The sequence below is a fragment of the Equus caballus genome, chromosome 25 (genome assembly GCF_041296265.1).
Source record: "Equus caballus isolate H_3958 breed thoroughbred chromosome 25, TB-T2T, whole genome shotgun sequence".
Taxonomy (NCBI): Eukaryota; Metazoa; Chordata; class Mammalia; order Perissodactyla; family Equidae; genus Equus; species Equus caballus.
In genome coordinates this window covers 27,397,672-27,418,181 of record NC_091708.1, presented here as the reverse complement: position 1 = coordinate 27,418,181, position 20,510 = coordinate 27,397,672, and the positions used below count along the sequence as shown (strand labels likewise).

The following is a 20,510-nucleotide window of genomic DNA, read 5'->3' as shown; positions in this document are numbered from 1 at the left end:
AATAGTAAATATTTGTTTTACTCTTATTTTTAAAGCAACTCTTAGTTTTAGCAAATACACGTAAGGATAAAGAATAAACTTGCCTATAGTTCTACCAGTGAGTGGTGATTATTGTAAATAGTTTGGAGCACCTTTGTCTCTCTTTTTCCCTTCCTCCCTCCCTCCCTCCCTCCTTTCCTTCCCTTCCTCCATATTTCACTGTTTTTTTCTTTAATGGACTCAAACTAGATCTATATTATATTATAACCGGCTTGTTCACATAACATATCACAATTTTTTACATCACTTCATTTTCTTCTACCGTTTGACTTTTAATAGCTGCCTGATCTTCCTTTGAGTGGAGTTATAATTTATTTCAACGATCCCCTGTTACTGGACAGCGAGGTTGTTTCCAGCCTTTTAACCCACTTCGAGGTTCAGTCGCAAAGTGGTTAAGATCGTACTGTCTGGATTCAGACAGCTCGGTTCAAACCCAGCCTCCCCTCCTGTGAAGCGGGCGTAACCGTTCTCCCCTCCTTGGGGTGGCATGAGGTTAAATAATTGCGTCCTCAGCCGCGGAAAGGCTGTGACATCGTAATGCTGTCAGCAGTGCCTCCCTGGCACATGCACAGTTTTTCGTCTGCTGCTTTTCAAGGGGCGTGAATTTCGGTGTGTATGTGGGTGTGAGGTGGGTGTGTGCGTGCTTGGGTGTGTTTTCCTCCCGGTGGCCACACCTTCCTCGTAACCCACGGTTCAGTTGGCTGAGGAAGGCCCGTTTCCTCCCCCCCTTAACTGTTCAGGGCAGGGACACAGCTGGGCCAATGACCCCTGCAGGTAGTTGGGGGCCCCAGGGAAGAGGGTCCCAGGGTGATGGCACATTTTTCTCCACTTGGGGAGGCTGGCTGTCCCTTTTGGGTCCAGGACCCAAAGCTGGATCTGTGGCTGATACTGAGGAAGCTCCAGAGCCTTGAAGATTAAACTTGGTCCTGCAGGGAGCAGGCCATATGGGCGTTTCACGGATGTGGCCAGAGTCATTTGTGGGTGAGCTCTGTGCCAGCTGGGCACTGGGCCAGGACATAGGCATGCAGTCTCCTTTCTCATCCCAAGGAAACTGTAAAGTTAGTATTACCCCTCATTTTACAGATAAGGAATCTTGGGTTCAGAGAGGTTAAGCAACTTACCCAAGGCCACACAGCTTTCAAGAGAGAACCTGGAGGTCTCTGCCCATAAAGCCCATGTGCCTTCAATCCCTGCGGCCTGGAGCCTCCCATGTTCACGCGTTTCTGCTTCCGTGGGCAAGTGGAATCAAATGAACCCGGGAGACTGAGTGCTGGAAGGTCATTTCTGAGACCCCCAGAGAGAATCTCATTAAGCCCCAAGGTTACAAAGCTAAGAGAGGGGAAGATGCTTGTCCAGTGTCACTCAGGCTGGAACACGGGTCTCCACTTCCCAAGCCAGGCTTCCGCTGGTTCGTCTCGGTCCCCTCTGAGACCCTCACCATCTCCTCCGCCCCTCTGGATTTTAACTGCGGGGGTAAATGCAGCCACCTGGGCCGCAGGGAGTGGGCGACTTCCGGGTGGGGTTTCGTCTCTCTCCCAGGGCCAGGAGGTGTTGGGAGCTCAAGGAGGGCCGAGGACGGAATAACCTCACCTTCGGCCCCCAGGATCCTGAAGTTACCCGCCCCTGGTGCCCCCCAGGGTGACTGAGAAGACTGATGGTCCCACAGTACCCCTGGGCATCTCAGGACCTTGTGTGCAGGAGTGACTGACTGTCCAGGGCTCGTCACGTCAACCAGTGATGGCCGTCCGGTCCTGGGCCGTGTCCGGGGCGGCACTGGAGGCTTCAAGACAGACAGACTCACCTGCAGTGTGGTCGCCGTGCCGGCACCTAGCGGGGCTCAGGAGTGACTGTGGAGGGAGGGAGGACGGAGGGGTGGTGGGGCGGGGGGCAGTGGGACAGCGGGTGGCGTTAGAGCATTGTGACCCAGGGGCCAGAGGGGACAAATGGCCAAAGGCTCGATGGGCTCCTGTGGTCAGCACGGCAGGATGATGAAGACACAGCCGGACGTGGGCAAGATTCTGGCCAAAAAGTACTCAGGCCTCCTAATGGGGCCCAAGGTGTTTTGTTTGTTTGTTTTTCCTGGGTGACCGGGCACAATCGCTTCCCCATCTCTGAGCCTCAGTTTCCCCACCTCTACGATGGCCTCCTCCACCTGTCCTGCCTGCTTCCCAAGGCTGGTCTTAAGCACTGAGGGCTTGAAGGATGAGAGAGCGCTTTAGAAAACCAGCAGGCTCTGTGTGGGGCCAGAGCCTCTTATCAAGTTAGAACCCGGGTCTCATCCGGCCTGGGTAGCAGCGCTCTCCTGCGGGCTGTGACAGTGCGAGCACCGAGCGTGGTCCTTCAGAGTCAGTCTTTGTGGATTTGAATGTCCGCCGGCACTCGCTGGCTCCGTGACTGTGGGCGAGTTGCTTGGCCTCTCGGGGACTCAGTTTACCGGCCTGTAAAACGGGGACGTCACACCGGCCACGCTGGGTAGTTGTGAGGGCCGAAGCCGGGCTAGGCTCGGGCTGGATTCCGTAGATCACACAGCGTTTGTTTGCAGTGCCCTGACTGCGGGTCAGGACCTGTGCTGCATGGGCACTGCCATCACCAGCGCTTCCCAGAACCCCGTCGTCAGGGAGCCAGACCTGCCGCTACCTCCACATGGTGAGTCCCCGGGGAGGCCCCCCCACCTCCCAGCGCCCAGGGCTGAGAGCTACAGGTCGCCTGGAGTTAACAGGGAGAAGAAGAGTGGGGTTGGGCGATGAGGAGAGCACCGTGCGTTTGTCCCAGGAATGGCACGGAGCCCGTGTGGCCAAGGGAGGGTGGAGGGGGACCGGTGGAGGGAGAGGAGGCAGGGTGGCTGCCAGGGGACGGAGTCCCTGCATCTTTCTCCGCGATGGGCAGCTCTCCGAGTGTTGCAGGCACGGAGCGGCTGGGTCTGGACGCTGTTGTCTCGGGAAGACGCCTTTGGTGAGTGAGAGGAACAGATGGAGGAATGCAAGAGCTGTCCGGGAAGGGCACTTGCAGGAGGGCTCGTAGGGGCGCGGAGATGGGCAGACCCTGCTGAGCTTGAGGAAATAAACTCAGTCGGAGTTGCCGATGTCTGGTGAGGGGCTGTCAGGGAGAGGCAAGTGTCCAGGATGACAGTCGGTCTGGCTTGTGCACCTGGGAGCGTCCGGGGAGAGATGGGCGTGGAGGGCCCCGTTTCGGACGTGTAGCTTCAGTTAAGTAGAATTCGGCCTGTGGGTGGAGATGGTGCCTGGAGGAGGCACCGCACGGGCAAAGGCAGGGAGGAGGGGGTTGAGGCTCGGCGGTGGCGAGGAGATGGAACAGAGTGTGCCGCACAGAAGGCTGTTTTCCGGGGGGTTCGGAGCCACCCTGAGATGAGTTTGGGGTTATCCAGGGGCCAGGGGGCGTGCCTGGCAGCCACCTGGCGTTGATGGCAGTCCTGCCTGGGTTATTGGCCAGGGAGGGAGGGCAAGTGAGTGACGGGTGTCAGGGGAGCCCGCCCTTCGCACAATGGCCCACAGGGTTGCCGGAGCTGGCAGGGAGGGGCCTCATTAGGGTTTGGCTCTGCTCCACGTGGGGCTGGGGGCTGTGGGTACAAGGCAGGGAAGGGGGTGTGGGGGGTGACTGTTGGAGGAGGGTGCCTGGTTCTGGCCCTGGCTCTGCCAGGTTGTCACAGGTGGACCTCGGGGAAGTCCATTCATTCATCCCTTCATTCATTCATGTCCCAGGCCCCTGCTCTGCCCTCTGCAGGGTTGGGCTGCTTGAATCCGGGCAGCAGCCCTGTGGGCTGGCTACTCTCCTGATCCCCATTTCTCAGATGGAGAAACTGAGGCTCAGAAAGTTGGAGCCTGAAAGGTCACAGAAGCAGCAGGAGGCGGGGCGGGATTGGAGCCCAGGTCTGCACTGACTCTCAGATCCCCTTTTCTCTCCACGCTGGTGGTTCCCAGACCTGGCTGTGCAGGTGGATCACCTGGAGGGCTTTGGGGGCGACACAGAGGCCACAGTTTTTTCCTTTTTCTTTTTGTTTCCTGAACCGGAATCCCTGGCTCCTGGGCGGGGCCAGAGTGGGGAGCCACTTACGGGGCCTGGAGCCCGAGCTGCTCCCCCCACCCCACGCCCCCCATCTCCGGCTTGGCTCGCTGGCTCTGGGCACACAGCTTCGCTGTTCCCCAGCTGGAAAGCCCTTCCAGAATACTCTGCCGCCAGCCCTTCTTGTGGCCCGCTCCTGCCCCTCTCGTCCTTCGGGTCCGTTGCTCGAATGTCACCTTCCTACAGAGACCTTCTTGGCTGTCCCCACACCCTCCTCCCCACCCCGTTACTCTCTGACCTGGGGGTTCTCCACCAGGGCCGCCTGTCCCAGTCCCCTCGGACACTTTAAATTCGCCGATGACCAGAGACTGATTCTGTGGGCCTGGGTGAACCCCGGGCATCAGGATTACCAAGAGCAGCCGGCTGTGGATCCCGACGCCGTTGCCCCCTCCCCATCTTGTTCACAGCTCTCTCTGTGTCTGTTTGTTGTCTGTGTCTCTGCTAGAGTGGAGCCAGGGCTTAGTCTGTCTTGTGCCATATTCCCAGCACCTTGAAAAGCACCCGGCACACAGTAGGAGCTCAGTAAGTACCCGTCGAATGAGAAACAGGACGAGGGGGGCTTGGGAAAAGGCAGCTTACCCTCTGATGAGTCCTGGGAACAACAGGGAACATTTGCCTGATCAGCCAGTTCCGCACTCCATGCCGCCGGGGAAATCCCACAGTAGCTGCAGGCCCAGCTTGGGGCGAGGACAGTGGGTGGGATGGCAGGAGTCATTGCAGCCTCCCTGAGATGTTGGGTCACACATGGGACAGAGCGTCAGGGCTGGAAGGTTGCCAAACAAGCATCCAGTCTGAGCTTGGAGGCCTCATGAGGAAGGGAATCTTGGCCAAGCTCACACCCTACAGGACAAGGGTTGTAGAAAAAGCTCCCAGAGGGTTGAAACTGCTAGAGGCCTCTTTTCAGGCTCAGCATGCTGTGTGACCTTGGCCTCGCCTCTGACCTTCTCTGGGCTTCAGTCCGCCCAAGCCGTATTTTGGCTGAGATGGTCCCCATCCTGCGAAGTTTCCACAAGTCCTTCCTGGGCCTCGCCGAAGCCCTGCACGGGGTAAAGCTCCTCCCGCTCGCTCGCACTCTGCGCAGACAAACCCCCTCCTTCTGACAAACACTTGTAGGAAATCAGTCTGGGCGCTTCCTGCCAGGCGAGGCGGCCGCAGCCGCAGCTGGGGCAGGGGGGCGGAGGCGGGGAGCGATGCTCGGCTGTGAGCTGCTGCTCGGGCTGGCAGAGCAGCCTGGAGGCGGGCCAGCGCGCCATGGAGGCAGGGGGCTCCCCAGGTTTGGAACAAAGACCTCACACGTGGGTCCCCTGAGCTGGGGCCGCGGGATGGTGGTGGAGCCCGAGAGAGGTAGGGAGCTGAGGAGGGCGGGTAGGCCATTCCCTCTGGACGGGCCAGTCACAGACTTTGGGACAGTCCGGGGCGGCTGGACCAGCCCAGCCAGGAAGTTGCAGCTACGACAGCGACAGCTGCGTTACTTCTCTCCCAGAGGAGGGGCACCCGGCGCCCGGGGCCGGGGGCATTTTAGGGGGGTTTTGTCAAGTCTCGGGATGCTGGGTTCCGCTCCGAGCTCTGATTCTGATCTGTGTGCACTTGGATGAGCGCTGGTCCCTCTCTGTGCCTGGGGCGTCCTCAGCTGCACATGCAGAGTTCGTCCCACAGCTGCTAAGGGGCCCCAGACGTGATGCCCGATGAGGAGCAGGCAGCAAGGGGTCCCCCCAACTAGAGAATGGCCCCCTCTGCCACTAAGGGCAAGGAGCGGAGCCAGGGAGGGTCCGGCAGATGCAGCCCAGCTCTTCCGGCTGGCGGGACTGGAGTCCGCAGTAGCCGGGGCATCTTTCCTCTCTCTCCTCGGCCTCTGCTGCTGGAGGGAGCTGGGGGCAGGCGGGGGTACGTGCGGGGGGGCGGTGGCTGGAGGACTCGTTTCTGCACAGCTGGCGGGGACCCCTGAGAACACAGGTCTGTGCTCAGCAGCTGTTCAGGGAGGGCAGCCGAGTTCGGAGGAGCCGGGCCACTTGATATGGGGGCTGTCTTCCTTCCCCTTCCTCTTGCCCCACCCCCAAGTCTGATGGACTTGGTTTCAGAAGCACAGCACCCTGGGGCCACACTTCCTGGCTCGAGGTCCTATGAGAGCCGACCGCTCCTCTGTGGCTCAGTTTCTGCATCTGGGAGATGTCAGGGTCCGGGTGGGAGCAGCGGGGGTGCCTGGACAGCCCTCGCTGGATGGGAAGGGGCTTCAGAAGGCATGGGGAGGCAGCGCCGGGCTGCATGGCGGCAGTTGGCAGAGGAGAAACCAGGAGTTAGAGCCATAAAGGGAAGGGTCCTCAGGCTTGGAGCCGCCGAGGGGGCAGAGAAGCCCTGTGGGGGTGGCCGACCCGCTCGGGAACTGGAGAGAGAGACCACAGGGGTCTCATAGACCCCAAGAGAGAGTCGGGGCAGGGCTGGCGCCGTTGGAGTGGGGAGACTACAAAAGGAGAGGGGACTGGTTGACGCTTCCTTGTGGCGCTGGTCGCTCCACGGCTGGCAGGGGACCCGGACCCCCACAGCCCAGCCTTTGAGGGGACTCAGTGCTAACGGGACTCTCCTGGGCTCAGCCCCTAGTTCACGCAGCTGGAGGCTGGAGCCAACCCACTGCCCTAAGGAAGGCTGGCTGGAGCAACGCTGCCTTTGCCTGCCATTCGAGGACCCCTACCCGGAGCTGTCAAGTTCTGTTCATGCTCTCAGACCTCTGTGCCTTTGCCTATGCTGTTCCCTCTGCCGGGAATGCCCAACTCCGTTCTTCTCCCCCAAATCCCCTTTGTCTCTCAACCCCGACTTAATGCTTCCTTCTTTAATGCCTCTGCTGGAAGGGACCCCCCATTTGAAGTTTTGGAACACTTTTCCTCTTTTCTGTATTCCTTGTGTCTCATGTGGTGCTGGCGCACAGTCCGAGGTTCTTAAAGTTAATTTGTGCCCACCGGGTGCTCAATACTATCTTTGTTACTCTGAAATGGGACCTCAGGGAGGAGGGAGGGGGTTCACGGATCTGAGGCTGTTGCCCCCGGGAGCCGATGAGTCAGCAGGAATCTCAAAGTTCATTTAGCCGGTCCCCTAGCCCCCAGCCCGCCCAAACAGGGCGATACCGCCTTGCGGTCACAAGAGCAGGTGGCATTTCTCCGTTTCACAGTGACGAAAACGTAAGCGCAGCAGTTCACTGTGGAGTAGCAGCACCAGGCCCAGAACCTGGTCTCCGGTCGCCCGGCCTGCTTCTCTTTCACAGCAGCCAACTGAGTGCCTGTCCTTGTCCCAGCCTGAGGTTGCCATGTGGTTGGCACTCATGTGTGTTTGTTGACTGACTAGCTGACTGACCGGCCCCAGGCTCCGTGGCACCGAGGGCCGTGTCTTGCATGGAAGACAGAGTCCTCACTCAGGAGAGGCTCACAGGTTTTGGGGCCTGGGGAGCATGTGCAAAAGTCCAGCTAGGGACCACAACTGCCTCTGACATCAGGCTTCCCCTGGTCACAGTGAGATTTCTGTGATGACTGAGTCATCCCAGGAGACGGGATCTTCCTCTTTGTGCGCCCGGAGGCCTCTGTGATTGGGCAGGCTGCTCTGTGGCTTGGCTAGAAAAAAGCCCTTGAAAAAGTCAAAAAACCACACAACTCCCCCGGCCCCTTGTTTGGCGGAAGTTTCGGAATGAGAAAAGCAACGGGTCTTAGCGCCTCTCGTACCTGCCGTGGTGGCAGGAGCAGAGAGGCCTCACGGGCAAAGGGCGGGCCTTGCCTGGGGCGATGGTGGAAAATGCAGACTCCTGGGCCCTCCCCCAGGGCCACTTTGGGTCAGCCTAGGAATCTGTATTCTCAGAGGATTCGTAAGAACACTGGAGCTTAAGGCCCACCAGCAGGGACTCCCAAGAGGGGCACAGGCCCCCTAGAAAGTGTAGGAAACAAGGATTAGAATTTCTCTTTAAAATATTTATTTTCTACCACATCTTTTAAAAAACCCATTTTTGGATATATTTTTTCTAATGCACATAATGTGTTATGAGAATACGTGTATATAAAGTTAAAAGAAACGTATATTGGGTGCGCCAGCAAATATATTTTGACTAACGAGTTGTGTGATTTAAAAAATTTTTTTTTGGAGAGCACCGGGCCAAAATTGACAGTTCCAAGTCATGCTCTGTCACCAAAGGGTGATCTCGGCCAGGTCACTCTGCCACCCTGACCTCGGGGGAGAAACAGTCCTCCGGCGAACTGCTCACCTGTTCGGGGTTAGGGCAGAGGGAGAAGATGTGGGTACGGCCTCCAGACACAGCCCACAGGTGGGGGTCGTGGGGGGCTCCCAGGGGGACCTGGAGGAAATTCTGGGTGCCGGGGGAGAGGACAGAGGCCCTGTCCAAGGAGACAGGGGGGACTGTTTCCCTGTCTGTCCCCTACCCTGGGGCACTCAGCGCTTCCCTGGCTGCGAGTTCCCTGGGGAACCTTCTGTCCAGAAATAGTTGCCTGCTGACTTTTCTCAATGTGCAAATCGAGGCTTTGACCCTGACGCAAGCGCTCACGAGGCCACAGGGGTGCACACAGACGCGTCTGTTCCTGAGGCCTGGGGTTACCCTCCGTTGTCTCTGGCCCCTGGAGGAAAGAGCCGCGACCTGGGCCGCCAGGTGACCTTCCACCCAGCTTGTCCTGACCCCCGTGGGGCTTCGTGCCTGCCACAGAGGAGGCTCTTGGGGGGGGTGGTGTCGGCCACAGCGGGAGGGTGGGACAGGAGGAGGCGGGAGGAGATGCGAGGGAGAGGAGGGCCCTTCCGCCGCCACAGGTCCCTCTGTGCCCAGGCTCGCCGCGTCTGGTTCACTCTCCTGAGTAGCCGGAGAGACGCTTCTAAGCCGGACCTCGACGTGCTCTCTCCGGCCTGGGATGTGCTTCCAACACCTGAACAGAACCGGGGGGGGGGGGGCGCCCGGGTGGGGCCACCACCTCCCCTTGCCCGCACTGTCTCTGCCAAGGCGCCCAGCCCCTGCCCTGTACCATCGCCATCCATAAACCACTTCTAGAGCGCCCCCCCCTACCCAGGGCCTTTGTGCTCGCTGGTCCCCCTGCTGGAATATGCTCTTTTTTTTGATTGACGTGAACTTCACTTAACATAAAATTAACCATTTTAGAGTGAACAGAGCTCAGCTGCATTTCGTCTGTTTAGAATGTTGTGTATCCACCACCTCTGTCTAGTTCCGAAACATTTTCATCACCCCAGAGAGAAACCTGTGCCCGCTCAGCAGTCACTCCCCATTCCCGCCTCCCTCAGCTCCTGGGAACCGCCAGTCTGCTTTCTCTCTGTGGATTTACCTATTTGGGTTATTTCATATAGAAGGAATCAAACTATTTGTGACCTTTTGTGACTGGCATCTTTCACTTACCATAATGTTTTCGAGATTCACCCTTGTCGGGGGCGGGGGTCAGCCCTCCATTCCTTTTTCATGGCCGAGTAATATTCCACATGTGTGTATACCACAAATTGTTTATCCAGTCAAACATGGAGGAACATTTGGGCTGTTTCCAGCTTTTGGCTCTTGTGAATAGTGCTGCTGTGAACATGTGGGGACATATATTTGTTTGAACCTCTGTTTTCAATTCTTTTGGCTACTGGAATGTTCTTTTCACTGTTCCCCCACTCCCAATCTGAATTGTTACCCGATGGGGGGTTAGGGGACCTTCCAGAGGAAGTGGCTTCACAACAGGACATTCCCCGACTTCCTAGGCCTGCACTGGACCCCTCCCATGCCCCCCATCATTTCTCACCTCGGTTTGCAGTCGGTTCTCCATTCCCACGTGAATGTGGCCTGTGCCCCACGCCTGGAGGCTGCACACAGTGCCCACTGCTAGCACGCCTTGAACACCTGCCGGTGTGCCGGCCGCTGGACCGCTCACCCTCTGTCTCAGGTGCTTCTCCAAACTCTCGCAGGAGAGAATTACCATCCCAGTTTTGCTGGTGAAGGAAGTGAGGGCACAGTGACTTGCCCAAGGTCACATAGCCTCAAGGGGCTGAGCCAGTGTCTCTGATTCCAGAGTTCCTGCTGGTGACTTCTTGTTCTGAAAAGAGGAGGGGACTGGACGAGTAATGCTGTCCTTTGATTGTGTCCCCGCCAGGCTGCAGGCAGGATGGTTGGTGCTGAGAGGAGCCGGCGGTGACTCTGGTGCCCATGGTGGCAGCCCTGTCTCCCGAGGATGAAGCAGCCCAGGTGAAGTACAGGCCGGGCCCCATGGCCAGCTCGGGGACGCAGGTCCACTGGGCCGGGCCGGGCCTGGGGGAGGGGTCCCGGCGGCGGCGCTGGGCCTGGGCCGAGGAGCAGCAGGAGGCGGATGGGTGCGGCCCACACAGCTGGGGAGAGGAGGGCCCCTTTGCCAAGGCCACCAGCCCCGAGCTCCTAGACGACTTCCACCTGGCCCAGCAGCGCCTGCAGCCGCTGGAGTGGGATGCGGAGCCGCGGCCCGACGGGCGCCAGGATTCCGGATCCGGAGAGTCTGCAGGAGAGGGTGAGACTGGCCCCCAGACCCACGTCGGTGACCCCCAAATGTCCCACCTCCTGGCAGGAGGAGGGGAGCGGGAGGGAGTTCTAGAAATTTTTTAAATTACAATCTATGGAGTCCGTGATTAAAAACTTTAAAAGATTTAAATTCCCCAAGTGATGCTGTCCATTGCAGAAAAATCAGAAAATAGGAGCAAAAACAGGAAAAACTAAAAATTACTCTTTTCCATATGCATATCTATACAAATGTAATATGAATATGGAAGAATCTTCTAAACTATCTTGTAACCTGCTTTTCATAACTTAATAGGAGCATTTTCCCAGCTCCTCAAATTGTCTTCCACAGGGCATTCCTGTTGCCTGTGTGGGAAGTCTGTGGTGTGGATGGTCTGTAATTTGTTGGCCAATCTCTTACCGCTGGGCATTTAGGTAGTTTCCGGTTTTTGCTATGGTAAATAATGCAGAGATGAATGTTATTAGTACCTCTCTGTGCACTTGATTTGATAAGATCCTTGCTAATGTAAATTGCTCTGTCCAAGCTTTAGGCCCATTTTAAAATTTTTACAATTCCCAATTAGCCACCGGGAAGGCTGGCACCCCTTGCTTTCTGGAATAACTGTTCCCTTTGCGTCAAGACCAACTTAGACTGAATTCCTAGTCTGGCTGGGCGAGTCCCTGCTCCTCTCTGAGTTTTGGAGTCCCTGTCTGTGAAATGGGAGCGGTAATACCGCTGAGAATAGGAAGAGCTTGTATGTGGTGCCTGTTGTACTGGGAACGGGGGTGAATCGCCCCGGCTCAGGAGTCTGTGAATCAGGCAGGCACCACGTGGATGGCAGAGAAGCCATTAGGCTGATGGTGGCTGATGTCGTTACCCCAAAGGTCCTCATGCCTGGTCTTCTTAAGGTGGGGTTGGCCCACAGCTCCCTGCTTGGGAGCCGTTTCCGAGCTCTCCCTCAGGGCACGGTGGCCGGGATGCACTGGGATGACAGGGCAGGGGCACCTCTTCCTGAGGGCACGTGGTAACCCCTGCTGTGATGTAACAGATGCTGCCTGGCCTGTGCCCTTACTGGGTACCAGGGCACAGGCCACATCTCCTTTTGCCCTCACCACCCTTGGATGGACTAGCCTCCAGCTGGAGTATGGACTCTCAGAGAGGTCAGCTCCTTGCCCGTGGCTCCCAGGGAGGGATCCGAGGAGCCAGGATGGGACCAGGGCTCCCTGGCTCCAAAGCCCACTGTCTTCACCCCATCGCATGACCCCCAGCAGCAGAGACTAACTGGCCTGTGTGGCTGGGACCTGGGTTCTAGGTCTGGGACTGCTCTGAACCACTGTGTGATCTTTGGCAAGTTACTTAACCTCTCTGGGCTTCAAATGTGCTGCTGTAAACAAGAGTGGCTGGCTGAAGGGGATTTTAAGGAGCAGGAAGACGTGGAGGTGCCAAGGGTAGGGGAAAGAGCATGGGGGAGCAGGGAGCGATACAAGGGTTATGACAGAGGTGCGTGTGGCCAGAGCAGAGGCTGTGCTTGGCGGTATCCAGATCGTGTCTCACGAAACCTGAGCTCTATCCCAGAGGCTGACACCGGGTCTAGGACAGAGTGGATGCTAATAAACATTGGCTGCATGGATGATGCATAGATGGGTGGGCGAGTGATGGATAGGTAAATGGATGGATGGGTGAGTGGTGATGGATAGGTGAGTGGGTCAGTGGATAAGTAGATGGATAGATGGATGGGCAGATGATGGATGGGTGAGTGGGTGGGTGGATAAGTAGATGGATAAATAGATGGCTGGGGGGGGTGATGGATAGGTAGATGGATGAATATGTGGGTGGGTGATGGATGGGTGAGTGGGTCAGTGGATAAGTAGATGGATAGATGGGTGGGTGGGTGGTGGATGGGTGAGTGGGTCAGTGGATAAGTAGATGGATAGATGGGTGGGTGGGTGGTGGATGGGTGAGTGGGTGGGTGGATAGGTGGATGGATGGATGATTGAAAGAATGGATGGGTGGATCAGTGGTGAGTGGGCAGGTGGATAGGTGGATGGATGAGTATTTCTTGAGCACCTACCATGTAATAATTACAACAACTATCTATTTTCTGGGAACTTTGAGTACCTTGTTGTCCTCCCTCCCTCCCTTCTTTCATTCTTTCCACTCAGTCAACAAATATTGAGCACCTACTCTGCAAATACAATAGTAAACAAAAACAGAAGGCATCCTTGCCCTCCTGGAGCTTACAGTGTAGTGGGGAAGGAAAAATATTAATGAAACAATCACATGCATAAATGGAAAACTGCAGCTGTATTTCAAAAGAGAAGTATTCAGTCCTATTTAAAGCCTTTCAGATGGAGAATTGGAGCTAGTTAGGGAGATCCGAGACGACTTCCTTGATGAGGTCAAGGTTGAGCTAATGCCTGAAGGACAAATAGGAGTTAACTAGGCAAAGGGAGGGAGAGAAGACCCTGGCAGGGGGATCAGCATGTTCAAAGGCCCTGTGGTGGGAGAAAATGTGGCATGACTAGAGCAGGGAGAGACTGAGGGAGATGGATCAGGAGAGCCAGTGGGGGCCAGAGGCAGGGACCTGAGGACCAGATTAAAGGTTCAGCTCTACCTGGGAACAACAGGAAGGTATTGGTGAGTTTCAGGTGGGAGATGAGGGGGAGGATTGAGATGATTAGGCGGCTACTGCAGTGGTCCAGGCAAGAGAGGATGTTGGCTTGGGCAGAGGTGGTGGTGCTGGACTTCCGAGCAGTGGATAAGTTTGAGAGCTCTGTAGGAGGTGATCGTGACAGGACCCGATGACAGATTGGATTATGGGGGTCAGAGGGAGAGAGATGGCAAAGATGCCTCCCAGGTTTCTGTCTGGTGCAACTGGATGGGATGGTGTCGCCATTTGCTGAGACGGGACACACTGGGGGGACAACCGGGTTTGAGGTTTGAGGTTTGAGTTTGGAGGACCTTTGAGACAACTAGAGGAGGAGTTAGGTAAGGACTTGGCCATATGGGGGGCTCACTGGGGTTCTTGCCATCACTGTGTGATGAGGAAGTGAAAGCCCAGAGGGGTGAGATGACTTGGGCAACGTCACACAGAGTCCAGACCCGGGACCTGCTAAGCGATGACCTGTCATTTCAGAATTCGAAGCAGAGGATGTGGACGGCCCAGAAAGTTCCAACTTGCCTCTCAACTGGCTCCCCCAGCAGCATCCTCAAGCAGACGTGACTGAGGAGGAGCCAGATGAGGCGCTCGGAGGTCCCGAGGTCGAGCCAGCTGGAGAGAGCTCCCCGAGATTGGAGCGTGAGACTGATCTCAGCTCGGGGGGCGATGGAAACGCCAGCCCCGTGGCTCAGGGGTGGAGTCAGGCCACAGGCTGGGTGGCTTCTGGTAAACAAGCCAGTGGAGACAAACTTCCAGAACATTCTGAGGTCAACCCAACTGTTGATCTCAGCTCTGTTAGGTCCTGGAGCAGTGGGACCGTGAGCCTTGACCACCCCAGTGACAGCCTTGATTCCACCTGGGACGGAGACACCAGTGTCCCCCAACCCACCGCCCTGGCAGAAACTTTATCACAGAGCCCCAGCCACCACCTCCTAGATGCGGACGACAGAACTGGGGGAAGCGTTGCTGTGGCAACCCCCTTGGAGTTCCAGGACTCTTCAGCATCCCCGGCCCACAGCCTCCGGTGTCCTGCAGGTGCATGGAGGAGAGAAGCCACCAGCCTCTCCTGCCCTCAGCCCAGGGACAGAGCCTGGAAGCGGACCCGGCCATCACCGAAGCCGCTCCCTTCCCGATTCACCGGTACCATCAGCCCCCTGAATTCTCCGCCAAGGCCCGCCCGGCAGGACAGGCCGCCACCCAGGCAGGGAGCCACTCTGGCTGGCCACTCATCTTCTGATACCCCCAAGTACGGCCGGGGGCGGCTGAACTACCCGCTGCCCGATTTCTCCAAGGTGGGACCCCGGGTGAGGTTCCCCAAAGATGAGAGCTACCGGCCCCCCAAGGCCAGGAGCCACAGCAGGGAGCCTCAGGGCCCTGCCAGGCCGCTGATCTTCAAGTCACCTGCCGAGATCGTGCAGGAGGTGCTGTTGAGCAGTGGAGAAGCCTGCCTGGGGAAGGACCCACCACCCGCCCACCCCATCACCAGGGTACCGCAAGAATTTCAGACACCTGAACAAGCCACCAAGCTGGTCCATCAACTCCAGGTGAGCCGGATTCATTTCTGTAGACGTGTCACCAAGGCACCTGCTGGCCTGGGTTGGAGGCTGAGTGGGTGGGTGGGGGGCCTTGGGGCTGGCCCAGGAGCCCCTTCCTGGTGGAGGGAGGGTTGTACCCCAAGCCCTTTGCTCAGCATTCACGCTGCAAGGGTCGTCCTGTTTGTTTATTTTTAACTTCTGCTGGGAAAAAAATGCAAAAGTTATACAAGGCGAAAAGTCATATAATGAACCCCCTGTACCCGTCACCTGGCTTCCACCCATGTCCCCATCACCCAGCTCCCGGCAACCCTTTTCATCTATGGCCTCACCCCTTACCCGACTCGCCTTACTGGAGTATTTTGAAGCAAATTTCAGGCTTCTAATCACTTTACCCGAAAATATTTTAGCACATACATCTAAAAATAAGGATTTTACTTTAAATATAACCACAATACCATTATCATACCTAAAAGTTAACGCCTGTTCCTTAATAGTGTCCAATAGCCAGTCAGTGTTCAGATCTCCTATGTGTCTCGCAAATGGCTTCTTGGTTTCAGTTTGTTCAAATCAGGGTCCAAACACTGCTCAGTTGTGTTGCATTCCCCAGTGTGTCTTTCAAGTTTCCCCCCACCATCTTTTTTGTGCATTTCTTTTCAAATCTCTTTCTTCCTTGTTGTTTATGTGTTGAGGATGCAGTTCTGTCGTGTAGCATCTCCCACATTCTGGACCTTGCTGATGCATCCTCTGACGTCTCTTCATTTTGCCCTCTCTTTGTCCTGTATGTTGTTGGGCTGGGCTAGAATCTGTTTATTTCCCCTTTAGACCGGGAGCCCCGTGCAGGCAGGGGTGTTTGGGCAAGAGCACGTCATAGGCGGTCCCTTCAGGAAGGATGGGATGCCTGCTGGTCCCTCATTCGTGATGCTGGCGGCCACTGGTGGTCATTGCCTTGATCCAGTCCCTCCAGGCCACTGGGGCGACAGAGTGGCAGTATTGTAACACCGTCATTCTGTCTGCATTGATTTGCCGGAAATCTTTTATAAAGTCAAACTTTCATCATCTATTTGGTTACCAAGGTCTCGCTCTCATGCGAAAGACGGGGAAAATGCTTGATCCTGTCGTTCTCATGACCAGTTTTCAGAACCACGTGCCAGTTCCCTAGCATCCTTCACAGGTGACCAGTGATGGACGTGACATGCTTGAATGAAGCCCCTCCGTTTTGTGTGAGGGAAGTTGTGATTCTGAGCCCATGCAACTGTGATGTGCAAGTCTTCTGTTTTCCCACCAAGGGATCCTTGGATGATTCACTCAGCCATTAAAAAACACTTATGAGGGGCCGGCCCGGTGGCTCAGTGGTTAAGTTTGCACATTCCGCTTCAGCGGCCCAGGGTTTGCTGGTTCGGATCCCGGGTGTGGACATGGCACCGCTTGGCAAGCCATGCTGTGATAGACGTCCCACATATAAAGTAGAGGAAGATGGTCACGGATGTTAGCTCAGGGCCAGTCTTCCTCAGCAAAAAGAGGATTGGCAGCAGTTAGCTCAGGGCTAATCTTCCTCAACAACAACACAAAAACACAACACTTAGGAAGCACATGCTGCTTAATTACGGGGAATAGGGCCGTGGGGAAGGCTGAATGGGCCTGAGCACTCAGAGCTGACAGACGGGCCGGCGGTTGGGACAAATAAGCAAGAAACTGTGCTCCTCTGGAATGGGGGTCATGCATCAAGGTAAACCAGCCAGAGCCTCGCGTCCCAGACTGGTTGTTGGGGACAGTGGATGAGTTGACCTCCTGTCTCTGACACTCTGGAATGTGGGCAGCGGGGTCTGTACTGCACGTGAGTCTGAAGGGGTCTGCTCAGCACCCACCATTGAGCTCTTCCACTTTGAGGAACGCAGAAGCTGCCTTTGGTGGGGTGGGTTCCCTGCCGGGGGTCCCACAGCGAGGAGCCTGGGCGAGTGACCGCGTTGCTGTCCCTTCCTGCAGGAGGACTACCACAAGCTCCTCACCAAGTACGCTGAGGCCGAGAACACCATCGACCAGCTGCGCCTCGGGGCCAAGGTACAGGCTGGGGTGGGGTGGGCGTGTAGGCCCGGGGTCCCCCCAAGATGACACTTTCCCATCGTCTTCAAGAGGGGCCACTGCCTCCTGAGACCCTGGGGACAGTGGAACCCAGTCCTCATTCTACCACAAGGTCCCTCTGTGACCTTGGGCAGCGACCTTGCCCTCTCTGGGCTCAGTGTCCTTTACGGTTGAGGATCTTTGAAGTCCTTGAACCCTAGAATCCGGGGTAGCCAGGAATTTCACCAGAAGCTCTCACCTTCTAGATGAGCTCTGGCATGAGACCACCTGGGCTCAACTCCTGGCTCAATTACTGACTTGCTGTGTGACCTTGAGGAAGTTGCTGGGGCCCTCTGAGCCTTAAGAGAGTAGCACAGAATTTCTGCTCAGCTCTTGGTACTTGTTTCCTGGGCCTGATCCTCCCTGGGTCACACCTTTGCTTTTCTCCTTCCCGGCTGTCTCACCCCCGGCCTGGATGCCCCGTGTGCGGGCAGGGGGAGTATGGATGGGAAATCGATCTGCCTCCATCCCACCCAGCCCCCACCTCGACTTGAGAGGAGGCTGTGAGTTCTGCACTTGGGACCTTCCCCTTTTCTGGGGTGAGACAGGAAGTGGGGCCCCTGCAGCCCCTTGTGGCTTCCTGCTTCCTCTACCCTGCTCTTGCCCCATCAGACAACAGGGAGCAGGGGGGGATGGGAGCTGAGGTGCAGAGATGTGGACCCTCCGTCAGGCTCAGCCCCCTCCCCAGCGTCCCCAGGCTGGCCTGCCCCTGTCGAGCTCCAGGCCCCCTCCCCCATCACAGCGCGGGGTTGGGGGGGGGCGGGGCAGGGAGGGGGCTCTCAACCATCTGGAGGGTTCTGCGAAGTGTGGGCGGAGGCAGCCTTGTTGAGAAGATGAGAAAATGGAAGGGGCCCTGTTCTAGGAGCATGAGTCCCACTTTGTCCCCATACTTGCCTCTTGACCCAGGCAGGTCCCTTCCCATCCCGGCCACCCTGGCACCTCTGTGATAGGGGTTAGTCAGGCCGTCCTCCTGGGAGCCAGCGGCTCTGCCTGATGTCCTGAGGCTCCTTCCAGCTCTCTGCAATGCTGAGTGCGGTTTAGGGGCAGAAGGGAGGGGGTGCTGGGCGAGGACAGAAGAGGGGGCTTGGCGAGGCATCTTCCCCGGGGAAACCACATTCTCATGGCGGCAGACTCCTAGAAGGTCCGAGGGGAAAGGAACTGGTCATCAGGTGCAAACCTTCAGCTCCCGCATCTCATCTTACAGATGGGGAACCAGGTCCCCAGGAGGGGCCGAGGCTGCTGAAGGTCATGGTCAGGGGCAGAGGCTCGGAGCATCTCCTCCCTCCTTCCCTTCCTTCCTCCTTTACTTATTTAAGGGGGTGAGTCAGTATATGGAAAGCATGGAGCTGGCACCTGGCAAGTGCCTCCTACGAGAGGGGCAATATTATTATTACTAACAGTATTAACATGAAGGTGTCTGTTGCGTGCCTGTGTGTGCCAGGCACTGTGTGGGCCCTGGCAGGGGTGGACAGTGTGCTGCCTCCTCTCATGGGCGCTCCCTGACCCAGTGGTCGGGACTCAGGGCCACCCCATATGCAGTCCCCCAGGCCTGGCTGGTGACCCAGACCCCTGTGTGTGTGTGAGGGGTGCACAGGAGGGAAGATGGGCGAGGCTGGGATTGGTCCCGCGTCAGCTCTCTGGAAGAAGATTCCTTGGCCCGTAGATTCTCCTCCATTGATGGGTGAGCACAGGTCAGCTGGCCTCTGCTGGAGGCAGGACAATGCTCTGTGGCACCCCTGTCTCACAGCCGCCCTGGGGCAGCAGTACAGTCAGAGCCCACTGTTCCAACGTGCTGAGGGGGATGGAGCCTGAGTGGGGAGGGGATTCGCCGGGTCCCATGGGGCCTGGAGGAGCCAGGCTTCCCACTTTGTCCAGGGTTTTGTAGACGCTACGCCCCAGAGGTTGGGAGACACCAAGTGGCTTCCTACTCCCAGCCTGTGCCAGGGTCCCTATTCACGGAAGGGTTACTGCTTCTGGACGGCTCCCCGGTAACTCTACTCAGAGCCCCCAGGGGCAGGGCTGGACCTCATGCGAGGGAGCCAGGCTGGGGACGTTGCCCCAGATACCCAGGCCAGGCCCGGTGGGGCCCTGGGGCGGGAGACTGGCCTTGGCAGAGCAGTGAAGGGTGCCTGGCCAAGTGCACTGCCAGGGCCACCTCACTGGAGCCCCGTCAGGCCGGTGGTGGGGTTTGCTCAACAGCCCCAGCTGGTAAGGGGTTGAGAGTTGGGGGTTAAACCCGTGTCTGTCTGATTCCGGAGTGGGTGCTCTTTGCCCCATGCCTGGGTGAGCCGGCAGGCCCTGGCTCTGGGCCTGTGGTAGAGGCACAGGGACAGGAGGAATGAGGGTGTTAGAGTGATAACAATAATAATACGTGATGGTTACTGACTGCTGTCCTAAGTGATTTACCGTTGGGGAAACTGAGGCACAGAGAGGTTCAGTAATTTGCCCAAGATCACTCAACAAGTAGGTCCCAGAGCCCAGCGGTGTGGCCCGAAAGCCCACTATTGCCACCACACTCTCCGGCAGAGCCAGACTAGATAATTTCGGGGTCTACAGCTGGGGAGGCTGACCAGGGCATCCCGGGGCCTGGCTGGGGAGCACCCCTGGATCCGGAGCCTGGCCTTGGGGCTGGAAGGCTGCGGGCAGAAGCCTGGGTTGGTCGGGGGTCCCTGCCGGGCTCCGTTCTCTAAAGCAGGCGGGTGTCTCACCAGAGTTTATGGTGGTTTTGAGCGTCAGCTGTGCGCTGCCACCTCCCTGCTGCCCCGGTCCCCCATCTCAGCTGCAGGGGGGCCTGGAGGGGCTGAGGAGACCAGAAATTACCCCAGAAAGAATGGGGGATGACACCACGCTGCCTTTCCTAAAGCGAGCGTTCTGCTGGTTGCTGGTTGGTCCAGAAGCCCGGGTGGAGCGGTGGGGTGGGGGTGGGGGCAGGGGCGGGGGCGTGAACGTTCAGAGGAGGTGGGGAAGCACTTCCTGTTCTCCCCCTCCCTCCCCTCCCCGCCCCATTCATAAAGCCATTAGCATTTTAAAGGCAGAGAGAAACCCATCTGTGCAGAGAATAGTCACTTAACCCAATGTTTCCCACACTCGCTGGCCCACCCCCCACCCAGGGGCCTGATTAACCCCTGAGGGAGCTACTCCAGGCTCAGGGAGCACTGGGGGGACACGTGGCTTGCAGGGGGCGCCCTGGAGCCCTGGGCTGGGTCCTGGCTGTGTCCTGGGAGATGGCTCAGCGTTGCCCACCCCCAGACCCCGGCTTCCTGGGCCTCTGCACAGGCGAGGGCCCCTCGGCTTCAAGCTCCTCCCATCCCTGACACAACAGGGCCTGTGCTGGGAGCTACTAGTTCTGTGGCTGGCCAGGTGGGGCCTTGGGGGGGCTGGGCCTGAGGTGGGGGAGGGGCAGAGTGAGGTAGTGGGAAGTGCACAGGAGGGCTGGGCCTCCCCCTGGGATTTGGGTCACCTCAGGAGGAGAGGAGTGCTGGTGGGCAAGCCCCCACAAGCAAGTCTGAGCAGATGGCCAAGGGGATTATTAAAATCCAGCTTTGTTCTCATCAGAGGCTGGGCCAGAAAGAGGGGGAGGCAGTGCGG

General features: G+C 57.5%; 1 protein-coding gene across 16 annotated transcripts in view; it reads left to right on the top strand.

The window, feature by feature from the left end:
* AKNA (AT-hook transcription factor) overlaps positions 1–20,510 on the top strand; it is a 103,376-nt gene that overhangs the window by 4,326 nt on the left and 78,540 nt on the right. For 6 of the 16 annotated variants that reach the window (XR_011432631.1, XM_070251683.1, XM_023628729.2 and 3 more), the window contains exons 2-4: positions 10,236–10,622; positions 13,747–14,813; positions 16,788–16,862. Coding sequence is in view for 15 of the 16 variants with exons in the window: in XM_070251683.1 (XP_070107784.1) it covers positions 10,289–10,622; positions 13,747–14,813; positions 16,788–16,862 (1,476 nt within the window). In the remaining variant the exon portion in view is untranslated. Of the gene's footprint in view, positions 1–2,581; positions 2,686–5,324; positions 5,464–10,235; positions 10,623–13,746; positions 14,814–16,787; positions 16,863–20,510 lie in introns of those variants that run through there. The other 10 variants (XM_070251686.1, XM_070251685.1, XM_023628733.2 and 7 more) reach the window with 5 other exon arrangements.